Source organism: Osmerus mordax, chromosome 20, assembly GCF_038355195.1.
Source record: "Osmerus mordax isolate fOsmMor3 chromosome 20, fOsmMor3.pri, whole genome shotgun sequence".
NCBI lineage: Eukaryota > Metazoa > Chordata > Actinopteri > Osmeriformes > Osmeridae > Osmerus > Osmerus mordax.
The window spans coordinates 10,945,291-10,958,013 of NC_090069.1; the positions used below are offsets into that span (position 1 = coordinate 10,945,291).

Here is a 12,723-nt window from a genome sequence, read left to right on the forward strand (position 1 = left end):
AGACAAATCACTTTCTTCATCACTAGTAACAATCCCATTTCTGTCTCTGCTTATGATATATAAGAAATAATGTACAATACACAAGAATATGCATCCACAATGTACTGAATATCCATATTGGCATTCCAAGCTCGTAACAGGTCTTTGTTAAATTGGTTAATCCAAATATCACTGCTTTCGTTTTAAAACAACGTTGGTTTTATTGGTTAGTTGTGAATTTGCGATTTCAAAAAGCAATTGTGAAATGCCGATGCTTTCAAAGAGTTCCTCTGTTGATTCAAATGTTTGGTCACTATTTAGTAAACTTGTTCTGACCATTTTCAAAATCTTTTCAGCCATGTCTGCAGGGGCGTAGCCAGGACATTATTTCTGGGGGGGGCCAGCTCTGTTTTCTTCAGTGTTATTGTGTTCTTGCATAAGCATTGCAGGGTCATGTAAGTCACTTTGAACTACTTGTGGTTGACTTTTTGCAGGTTTGACAATACGATCAATAAATGTTTGACAAGATGGGGGTCGTGGGAAGTTAAACCGACATTCCGTTTTTTTTTCCTACAGGTTTTTGAGTGCTTAGTGCTATGTTTTTGCACGGAGTTTACAATCTCACACATTTCTTCATCGTCGGATGATGGCAGTTCACATGATACATATTTGTCAATAAAGTCTACAACTTTCTCATCAGGGTCTTTGTCAATTTGAGGGTCTGATTCCACCCAGAACAAGCAATGACAATGAGGAGAGTCTCTGTTTTGAAATTCTATATAGTAAAAGTAGTCCGATATCTTTCCAATAGGAGCAGCTGGAGACATAATCACATCTTTCAAGAAACTGTACCATCTGTGGTCAAACATTCTTGCAGCTGTAACTGGGTTTTGTTTCAACAAGGCACATTTCTCTGACCAAGTCAGTTCATCGATAGGCACATTTTTATTTTGTTCATGACTGAGTGTTATTATCATTTCCTGCCAGCGCATGCAGTGGCGCGGGAAGGGGTGTGCTGAGGGTGCTGCTTCACCCCCTAGCTGCAGGAAGGAAAAAATAAATAAAGGTGTTAATAATTGTTTTTAATGAAATATATAGGCCTATATATATATTAAAACGATATAATAAATAATTTTGCTGTTGGGAAAGAAAATAGACGTGGGAAACATTTGTTTGCTAGTTTTTAGCTATCACAGGCATGCATGGAGATCTTGCTATATGGGTTTCACGGAAGTTGTTACTTGCTAACGGATAAAGAAGAACGTGAACGAACATGGCACAAAAACGAATTTGAGATTTTTTCGGCAAAAATGCGAAGATATCCAGGACCGACGAGTCAGATTTAGAAGATGGAGATGGTGCAGTACCTTCTTCTACTTTTCCCACAGTCAACGCCCACCACACTGCAGACAGTGTAGTTAAGGGGTCAGCGGCTAACCATGCTACGGACAAACACGAGCTAGCCAACACTGACGAGGAGCCGCAGCCACCTGCTCCAGCTAGCGTCAATGGATTTGACGAGCCGTGTCGTCCAGACATACGTTTTCCTTGGAGGAAAATTGGAACCGAGACCTTCGAGCGGTCATTTCAGAAAAGCTGGTTTACCAAGTGGAAATGGGTGCATTATAATACTGAGAGAGACGCCGTCCTTTGCTTCTCCTGCTGCAAAGCCCTAGAGAAGGGGTTAAGACATACTGATGGAAAGACAAATTCATTCATCGTAGAAGGCTTTTGTAACTGGCATAAAGCCACCATAAAAATTTAGCCAGCATGAGTTGTCTGACATACTGTACATTCAGAATCAGTAAAAATGATTACTTCGCTCAACAATATTCCAATTAATGCTCTACTCTCAGACATTGTTGAAAAAGACCAAAAAAACTGCCAGAACAGTCTTAGAACTGATATTCAGATCAATCAAATTCCTCGGCCGTGAAGGTCTTCCGTTAAGAGGCCATAACAATCGAGATAGAGTGCTTTGGAATCTCATGATGGAGCGGACATATGCAATGCCAAAAGCCTGCGAGTGGCTACAGCGAAGAGACAACTGGATGTCTGACAGCATTCAGAATGAGATACTGGAAATCTTCGCTCATGCTGTTCTAAGAGTTTCTGTTGTTTCCAAAGCGAGAGAGCATTATTTTTCTATGATCTAACTGCAGACGGGACTACCGATGTAAGTACATCAGAGAGGTTTTCATGTACATTTACATTTAGTCATTTAGCAGACGCTCTTATCCAGAGCGACTTACAGTAAGTACAAGGACATTATCCCCGAGGCAAGTAGGGTGAAGTGCCTTGCCCAAGGACACGACGTCATTTTGCACGGCCGGGAAGCGAACCAACAACCTTCTGATTAATAGGCCGACTCCCTCACCACTCAGCCACCTGACTCCCATAGTAGTCAGGTGGCCCATATTGTAGTCTCCAATATGTGGATTCAAAACTCAAGGCAGTGAATGTTTTCCTTGGATTTTACAATGCGCCTAATTCATCTGGAGAAACACTTTTTTCATGCATTAAATATGTTTTTGTGCGCTTGAATTTGCCACTGAAGCGTCTTAAGGGATTTTGCATCGATGTCCCTGCTAATATGTCGGCATGCGTGCAAGCAAAGCTGAAAGAGCAGTGTCCAAATGCACTCTACGTGCACTGCAGTAATCATTCATTAGATTTGGTGTTCCAAGAAGTGGCAAGGGAAGTTTGTGTTATTGCAGACATTTTAAACTTTGTACGGGGTGTCTCAGTGGTGATAAGTGAGTCGTCAAAGAGTAAGACGTTGTTCAAGTCTATGTTTGGTGATGATGAGGTGGTCTGCTACTTGTTGTCATTATGCCCGACTCGATGGGTCGTACGCACAAGGTCTATTTCACGGGTTTGCTCCTCATATACAGCCCTTTTGGAGACACTGAAGATGCTAGAGCAAGACAAGACAGTCAGGGGAGAAACTCGGGCAAAAATAGCTGGTCTATACAAACAAGCCACAAAAGCCAGGACATACTTTGTTCTTTTGAGCTGTGAGGCTCTTTTTGGACCGTGCGAGGCTGTAGCCAGAACTCTCCAAAGTGAGAAGGCAAGTGCTAGGGGCGCACTGGAGTGTGTGAGTGCGCTACGGCAGCGCATGCATGCACTGAGAGAAAATGGATTTGTCAAGGAATTGACTTCCAAAGTGACCGCTTGTGCACAAAGAAACAAGCTTAAAATTCCCCTTCCTTCACGAACCAACACAACCCCTGCCCGTTTAAGGGATACAGCGGAGACCGAGGCCATCGTGACTGATGTAGGAGAGGAGCAGTGGCGGCATGAGTTCTATGAGGCCTTGGATCTTGTCACTACAGAGTTAGATCGCCGATTCGACCAAGAAGGACTGCAAGTCGCTGCCATGAGAGAGCAAACTATTATCAATGCCGCAAATGGGTTGAATGAGATCTCGTCTACATATGCAGCTCACATTGTTGGGTGACCTCTCCAACACAAAAGGCCTGAAGTCAGCTCAAGATGTTGCTGGATTCTTCGGAACACTGCATCCTCAAACAAGGGAGCTACTGAAAGAGGTGGACAAGTTTATTGAACTTTGTGTATGTCTACCTGTCTCCGCCGCTTCCTCTGAGCGGTCGTTCTCCACTCTTCGCCGACTCAAAACGCGGCTATGGAACAATATGACCCAGAGACGACTGACACACCTGACTTTACTGCACGTCCACAGTGACGTTCTTGATCGGATGGACATTCAGCCACTGATGAAGAGATTTATCGACAACACACCGGAAAGGAAGGCTACATTTGGAGTCTTCAAATAGATAAGACATGCATCATTATTCATTTACACTTAACGCTACGTGATGCTGCATTCATCAAAATACTGCTGTGAAAACAGTTGACTTATTTTTGTATCAGGTACTGTTACCTAAGTTCGCCCTTACAATGTTGATCATTGTTACCTTCACAGTATGACACAGGTGGAAATGCAAGGTGACATTTTGATGTAAATAATTTTTGTTTAATTGATTTTTTCAAGTCATTTGTTCTATAAACTTGTTTAAAAAAATGCAAGGGGTTATTTGCACACAAAATTGTTTTAGCCCACTGTGTTAAACTGTCACTATGACATAAGATTGTACAGTTATGTTCTTTGTATATACATTATATGTTGACATTTGTGTTGAAGGGAGATGAAATGTTTAGCACTGCCATAAGCAGGACTTGTATTATGAAATGCTTAAGCAGGACTTGTATTATGAAATGCATTTGAACCGGAAACCTGTAGATTGTACCATGCACGGCATGAGGAATAAAGCACTCAAATGAACTCCGACATTGCGTATACCTGGTGATTATTAAAGACAAGTACAAGTCAGAACACTTAATGTAGGCCTATTGGATATCCTGTGTTAATGACATATTTATGACACCCCACCCCCCCAAAAAAAAAAAAAATGAAAAGGACTTCACTCTACATATCCAGAATTCTCCTGACTGAGGAACGTTTTTAACTCTTCCCTCAGTTCGTAGAGTCGTGCCAAAACCTTGCCGCGTGATACCAATCGAACGGCTGTATGTAAGCTCTGATGTTCCGCTCCCATTTCCTCTAATAAAATTGAAAATAGTTGTTTGTTGTTGTTGTTTTGTCAGATATTGATTTACAAAATAAAAGTTTCTCTAATGCTGTCGCCATCTAAGAATCGAACATTTGCCAGGAGCTGAGCGTGCGTGCCCACTAATGTCAGTCGACTCATCCAGCTACAAGGAAAATTTGTTGAAGGCAGGGACGGACTGTGAGTAAAGGGTTAAAAGTCCAGGGACTTTTAACCCTTTACTCACAGTCCGTCCCTGCCTGACTGGCCCACCAGAACCGGCCCCCGTATACGCCACTCCAGCTACCCTGCCAATGCATCCACATTCTGTGTTTGATGTAATGCAAGTAAGGGAGTTTCACAGTTCACGTGAGCGGGCATGACGCGTGAGCGAAATTTTTGGGCCTTTATTTGAGCTTTATGTAAAATAAACATAGCCGTTTTTCAATTGGTAAAACGTTGTCTAGTGAAGATGATGTCTTTTTTTCTCATTCTTCAGCCCCTTACGTTTCTTCGCCTGGTTTTCGATCGTTATAGTCTCTACTAGCTAGCTTTCGATCTCAGTGTCACTGTCGAGTGTAAGCGAGACAATGGGGGCGGGATAATGGCTGCACAGACGTTCATTTGGAATAGACCAACCGGCCTTGGGGAAATGGGGGACGGCCAACCGTGTTGCTCAATCTTCTGCCAACATTTTATTAGTAGTTTATAAGGCAAGCGGCCCTCCGGCCCAGACGTGTCTCGGCCCACCGGGAATTCTCCCGGCCAGTGGATGGCCAGTCCGCTACTGGTTTAAGGACTTTTACACGGCACCCCTGCTCTCATCAGACCCCGGGGTGCCGTCTTACGTTTTAAAGATTCTGCATCAGTTAGAAAATTGGGTTGCTCTTTGTACAGCAATTCAGTGCCTAAACCTTTGCGCATGGCAATTAAAACATTTGACAGAACTTGTTGCACCTCTGATATGTACTGGGCATAGAATATAAAGTCTGTGTTCTTAGCAAATCTGCCATCAGCATTTAGTAAACGTGTGTTTAAATATTTTGCCAGGGTTATTTTTTCTTTGCAAGGGTCATGAAAAGTAGGCGCTCCCGTTAGATATAACATAGGAAAACATTTTCCTTCATTAGTAGCATCTTCTAACAGTTTCATGGGATGATTATTCTCAGCAGGGGCAACTGATAACACAGAGTCAAAATGTTGATCCAAAACTTCTTGAGCAACGTGTCCAAAAACATTCCATGTGTTTGTTCAGTGTATGTCAACTCTTCTTCAGGATCATCACTTTCTGAATAATTTTCCGTTTTGTTCTTTTTTCTGGAGAGGGGTGCTGGAGAGGAGGGTCTGTCGGATTGTTGAACCTTGGATTCAGGAGGAGCAATGTGGTTTTCGTCCTGGCCATGGAACTGTGGACCAGCTCTATACCCTCGGCAGGGTTCTGGAGGGTGCATGGGAGTTCGCCCAACCAGTCTACACATGTTTTGTGGATTTGGAAAAGGCGTTCGACCGTGTCCCTCGGGGGCTCATGTGGGGGGTGCTCCGGGAGTACGGGGTACCGGACTCCCTGATCGGGGCTGTTCGGTCCCTGTACGACCGGTGCCAGAGTTTGGTCCGCATTGCCGGTAGTAAGTCGAACTTGTTCCCGGTGAGGGTTGGACTCCGCCAGGGCTGCCCTTTGTCACCGATTCTGTTCATAACTTATATGGACAGAATTTCTAGGCGCAGCCAGGGCGTTGAGGGGGTCCGGTTTGGGGACCTCAGGATCGGGTCGCTGCTTTTTGCGGATGATGTGGTCCTGTTGGCTTCATCGGGCCGTGACCTCCAGCTCTCACTGGAGCGGTTCGCAACCGAATGCGAAGCGACTGGGATGGGAATCAGCACCTCCAAATCTGAGGCCATGGTTATCGACCGGAAAAAGGTGGAGTGCAATCTCCGGGTCGGGGAGGAGATCTTGTCCCAAGCGGAGGAGTTCAAGTATCTCGGGGTCTTGTTCACGAGTGAGGGAAGGATGGAGCGCGAGATCGACAGGCGGATCGGTGCGGCGTCCGCAGTGATGCGGGCTCTGCATCGGTCCGTTGTGGTGAAGAAGGAGCTGAGTCGAAAGGCGAAGCTATCTATTTACCAGTCGATCTACGTTCCTACCCTCACCTATGGTCACGAACTGTGGGTAGTGACCGAAAGAACGAGATCGCGAATACAAGCGGCCGAAATGAGTTTTCTCCGCAGGGTGTCCGGGCTCTCCCTTAGAGATAGGGTGAGAAGCTCGGTCATCCGGGAGGGGCTCAGAGTAGAACCGCTGCTCCTCCGCGTCGAGAGGGGCCAGTTGAGGTGGCTCGGGCATCTGATAAGGATGCCTCCTGGACGCCTCCCTGGTGAGGTGTTCTGGGCACGTCCCACTGGGAAGAGGCCCCGGGGAAGACCCAGGACACGCTGGAGGGACTATGTCTCTCGGCTGGCCTGGGAACGCCTCGGGGTCCCCCAGGAAGAGCTGGTGGAAGTGGCCGGGGAGAGGAAAGTTTCGGCCTCCCTGCTTAGGTTGCTGCCCCCGCGACCCGACCCCGGGACAAGCGGAAGATGATGGATGGATGGTTCTTTTTTCTTTCATTAGCAACGCTTGTTGTATGCATTGGTTCACTAACCATTTCTATTGGCACAGCATTATCACATATTTCGCTGTTTTTATTTACATCGTACATTGCACATCGTACATTTTTTCCAAAGGGTTTACATTTACATTTATTCATTTAGCAGACGCTTTTATCCAAAGCGACTTCCAAGAGAGAGCTTTACAAAGTGCATAGGTCACTGATCATAACAACAAGATAGCCAAAAAACATCGCGAGTAGCCAAAACATGAAGCACACATTGTGAACAACCAAAGTAAGTGCCAAAGGGAAGAACCATAAGAGCATGTAGTTAAACAAGTCACAACCAAACAACATGAACAGCTATAAGTGCAAGTGTACCTGTGGAAAAAAGCAAGCAACAGTAATAAAACAATATATCACAGCGAGAACCAAAAATTTAAATCAGTTACCACTAACCACAAGAGCAACAAGTCTCTAAGCAAGAGTCATTGTGATCCTTGAGGAAACTAACATCGGGTCAAGCGAACCGTTCCTAAGTACCGTTGTACTCCCGGAACAAGTGCGTGTTGAGCCTTTTCTTGAAGGTGGAGAGACAGTCAGTGTCTCTGATGGAGGTGGGGAGTTGATTCCACCACTGGGGGGCCAGACAGGAGAAGAGCTTGTGTTGGGATCGGGCGGTCTTGAGCGGTGGGACCACCAGGCGGTTGTCTGAAGAAGACCGTAGGTGGCGGGTGGGGGTGTAAGGCTGCAGGAGAGACTTGATGTAGACGGGTGCAGTCCCGTTCACTGCTCGGAAGGTCAATACCAGGGTCTTGAATCTGATACGGGCCATGATAGGTAGCCAGTGGAGAGAGATGAGGAGCGGGGTAACATGGGAGCGTCTGGGTAGATTGTAGACCAGGCGGGCCGCCGCGTTCTGAATCCTCTGAAGAGGGCGGGTTGCACATGCTGGGAGACCAGCGAGCAGAGAGTTGCAATAGTCCAACTTGGAGAGGACGAGTGCTTGGACTAGCAGCTGGGTGGAGTGCTCAGACAGGTATCTCCTGATCTTCCGGATGTTGTAGAGGGTGAATCTACACGACCGGGAGACCGCAGCAATGTGGGCCGTGAGGGAGAGCTCGTCGTCCATGGTAACCCCAAGGTTCCTGGCAGAGGATGAAGAGGTCACCGTCGCAGATCCCAGGGTGATTGAGAGATCGTGGGAGATGGAGGGTTTAGCCGGGATGATGAGAAGTTCTGTTTTGGCGAGGTTCAGCTGGAGGTGGTGCTCGGTCATCCAGGCGGAGATGTCTGTGAGGCAGGCCTCAATCCTAGCTGAGATCCCCGGATCGGTCGGGGGGAACGACAGGTACAGCTGCGTGTCGTCAGCGTAGCAGTGGTAGGAGAAGCCATGGGAGGTGATGATTGGTCCAAGTGAGGTGGTGTACAGAGAGAAGAGGAGGGGTCCAAGGACGGAGCCCTGTGGGACACCAGTGGAGAGCTGGCGAGGGCCCGACAGTTTGCCTCCCCAGGAAACCTGGTAGGATCTTCCCGACAGGTAGGATGAGATCCACTGGAGTGCAGTGCCAGTGATGCCCATCTCAGAAAGTCTGGCGAGCAGGATCTGGTGGTTAACCGTATCAAACGCTGCAGAAAGGTCCAGCAGAATGATAACGGATGACCTGGAAGCCGCTCTGGCAGACTGGAGGGCAGTGGTGACTGAAAGGAGGGCAGTCTCTGTGGAGTGGCCAGTCTTGAAGCCCGATTGGTTGGGGTCAAGCAAGTTGTTCTGAGAGAGAAAGTTAGACAGTTGGTTAGATACAGCACGTTCAATTGTTTTTGAAAGGAAGGGTAACAGTGATACCGGTCTGTAGTTCTGGAGAACGGCAGGGTTAAGGGAGGGTTTTTTGAGTAGAGGGGTAACTCTAGCCTGTTTGAAGGCAGAGGGGAAGGTGCCAGAGGTGAGAGAGGAGTTTAGGACATGGAGAAGAAAAGTTATGATGGAGGGGGAGATGGTTTGAAAGAGAGGGGAGGGTATAGGATCAAGGGGACAGGAGGTGGGGCGATGAGAGAGAATGAGGTCAGAGATCTCTGCCTCAGACAGGGGAGAAAAAGAGTTTAGACATTTAGTTGGGTCAGTCATGGAGGGTGAGAGGGTAGGAAAGGTGGTTTACCCATTCATTATTAGGGTCATTCTACAAAAATTATTAATTGTTAATAAAACATATGTAAGACAGTCATATTGCAAAATATATATATATATATATATTGTAGAACATAGTCAGTACCAATAAATTGTCTTGTCCCTCGGGTCAGGCGTCGTGGTTTAGTAAAAATATATTTTTTACTCCCCCTTTAAATGTCACAATACAAAGTAAAATAGTATAGTTATTTAACATAAATATGATCTTTGTTACAGTGTCCAGAAAACTAATGCTGGATGATGCATTGGTCCAAATGATCGTAAAGGATGCCCAGCCTTTTACACTGGTAGAGGACGACAGGTTCAAGGCCTTTGTCCACCTTTTGGACCCCACCTACAACATCCCTGGGAGAAAGGCCTTAAAGAAAATGGTGGAGGCCAACTACAAGGCCACTAAAGAGGAGGCCATGGCTGAGGTGAGGAAGGCCTCTGCCGTTAGCCTGACGGCTGACATGTGGACCTCCATGAACATGGACGCTTACCTGGCTGTGACATGTCACTATATAACAGACCAGGCAAAGCTGTCCACAGTTCTTTTAGGGGTAGGAAAGTTTCCCCAAAGCCACACAGCAGCTCACCTTGCTGAGGTAAAACACACCCTGATGGTGGAGTGGGGAATCAGAGGAAAGGTGAGAAGCCTGGTCACAGATTATGCAGACAACATGGTTGCCTGTGCAAACCTGCTCAGTGTGCGGCATGTGACTTGTTTTCCCCATGTCCTAAATCTTGTGGTGAAAAAATCCCTTTCTCAAACCCCAGAACTGGAAGAGATCCGCACTCGGGCACGCCGAATTGTGGGTCATTTTAAATCCATCACCAAAGCCAAGGAGAAGCTGTCAGAAATGCAGGTCAATATGGGAAGAAAAGAACTGAAAATGATCCAGGAGGTGGACACCAGGTGGAACAGTGTTTTGGCCATGCTGGACAGACTCTACAATATCAGAGAACCACTTGGTGCAGCTCTCACCACTTTGAGCACAGACTTGAGTCCCATCACTGCTGAGGACTATGAGACAATCCGACAGTGCCTTGCCGTTTTAAAACCATTCCATCAAGCCACTGTGGAGTTGTCAGAAGAGAGAAGGGTGTCTGGATCCAAAGTGATCCCACTAATCAAAATGCTGAAGCACACTGTAGTGGGACAGTGTGCCCAGATAAGGCACAACGTTGGTGCCAAACTTGCTACGAATTTGAAACACAATTTGCTGGACAAGTTCGCTCTCCTGGAGAAGATATCGACACTGTCTGTGGCAACACTACTGGATCCCAGATTCAAAGCAGCGGGGTTCTGCAGTGCCACTTGTGCACAGGGTGCCACTGTGAGACTGACCAGGGAATGTGCCCACTTCTTTGAGGCCGATGTCTCAGAAGGTTCTGCTCCACAGGAGTCAGCAGTTACACCGGGTACCTCGGTTCAAGAAGCTGAGGAAAACCTTTGGGCCCTGCTGGACTGTGAAGTAGGATCACAGCAGGTGACCAAGCCAACTGCCAGTGCCACTGTGGAGGTTCAAGGGTATAGTATTTCCAATGTTATTGTTTGCTGCTGAATTACAATTGGTTGAATTAAATGACAATGCTTTTTCTCTGTAGAATTAATACAAGTACATTTCTTTCTATACAGTTATTTGAAAGAACCAAATGTGGCCAGGACGGAGGACCCTCTGGACTACTCGGTCACACGCAAGGCCCTTTACCCTCAGTTATTTAAAGTGGCCATGCAGTTTCTGTGCACACCAGCATCCTCAGTGCCTTGTGAGAGGATCTTCTCCAAGGCTGGAGAAATTGTGAGCCAGAGGAGAAGCCGCCTGAAACCCAGTACAGTCGAACAAATCCTGTTCCTGAATAAGAACTTATAAATGTTCTCAAATCAGACACATTCCCCCGAACCCCGTTATGGTACACTGCCTTTTCATATTGCACAAGCACATCCCCACTGTCCCCACAAGTATTCCCCTGATTCACAATACATATCACAAATGTAAGGAAAGAGACAGCTATATAAGCAGAGTGGTCGTGTAGGCTACTACTCTGTATCAGCGGTCATTTAATACTTCCATACACTTAAGCATTCTACCGCCCTTATACTGTTTGCTGAACATTGCAAAGTGTGGTGTAGACTAGTTGAACATCACAGTAAAACATATTTATTGTATGAAAATTACACAGTTCTCAAATACACATGTATGGTTTTAATGAATGAACACGAATATTAGACCACCACGTAGCCTTACAAAAATGAAGACATTGAATAATTAACAGGCGAAGTACCGTCAGAAACTACTGGTACATCTCATTCAGTTGAGATGGCTGCTATGATTTTAGCTGACCACTAGATATCACTGTGCTCTCCAATTTCAATGCGACAATAGTTCGGCTCTTTGGTTCGGCACAATCCGGAAGAAACCACCAAAGCTTCACAAGGCATCGTTTTCCCATCCCTAACAATTGTGTTTCACATCACAAAGTAAAATGAGTAAATAGTTATCACCTTGGCCTCTTTGCTTGTGGCGTTTCTGCAGCTGCCTTGCAGTAAAGCTATAGTTAGCCTAGCTATCCCCCAAGTTAACAGATGTGAAACGAATGTTCTGCTACAGGTAGTCACTCGTGTTTTCGTGACGTTAGTGACGTAGTGACGTTAGTAACGTCAGTGACTGTGGCTAGCAAATTAGCCACCGTTAGCTTCACTTTTCGCCACAAAAACTTAACTTGAGCCTAAACCATGCAACGGAACGTAAATCCCAATAGAAGCAACTCAATCGCTACCAAGACAAAACTTTTGACACCTAGGTTGTCTATGTAAGCCAAATATTGACTGAGTTTTAGGGGGGCAAAAAGAAATAAAATAAAAAATAACTAGAGAGGGTACAATTTCTGGGGAAATTGTAGGGTGTGCTTGCTTGCGTCGGTTGCACAGGGGTCCGTTTTTGGATGACATTTTTACAACTGATATTTCTATATATTTTATATAAAAATGCACTTATTATTCATAAAGATTACATAGATTTAAAAGCATTTTTTTGCTGCTCATTTACAACTCAAAATACGAGTGAAGTGTAGAATGAAATATGATGTCTTCTCATTTCCCCTGCAAGAGGCACCCTCATCGTTGAATCAAAACGAATACATTTGGCAGACCGGTGTAAAAATTGACCTAATCTCTATGACTTAAACGTCCTTTTAAGTTTTTCCCTTCTCGTGATATTTTCAAGCATTTAGCCTACTCATATTGCATTCATTCATGAATAAAGAACCCCCTTTGAAGATTATTCTACGACGTTACCGGCAGTAGAAGATTGAATCGCGATTCAAACAGTACCATCTGCTAACTGAAAATATGCCCCCCAAAACGTAAATAAGCTTGACATTTATTTAGTGGAAAATCGCTCATTCATAAAAAGCT

The 12,723-nt window shown here is 45.6% G+C and overlaps 1 protein-coding gene across 1 annotated transcript; it reads left to right on the plus strand.

Moving 5' to 3' along the window:
• The first annotated feature begins 9,577 nt into the window (after positions 1–9,577).
• Positions 9,578–11,179, plus strand: LOC136964569 (E3 SUMO-protein ligase ZBED1-like). Its single transcript, XM_067258724.1, has 2 exons — positions 9,578–10,836; positions 10,945–11,179. The coding sequence occupies exons 1-2, from the start codon at positions 9,578–9,580 to the stop codon at positions 11,177–11,179; spliced, it is 1,494 nt and encodes a 497-aa protein (XP_067114825.1).
• Positions 11,180–12,723: the final 1,544 nt, after the last annotated feature.

Excerpts from the sequence above, each read along its gene's own strand:
- LOC136964569 (XM_067258724.1), top strand. The coding sequence starts at position 9,578 with ATGATCGTAAAGGATGCCCAGCCTTTTACACTGGTAGAGGACGACAGG. Across the intron at positions 10,837-10,944 it reads GCCACTGTGGAGGTTCAAGG|TTATTTGAAAGAACCAAATG; the intron begins GTATAGTATTTC and ends CTTTCTATACAG.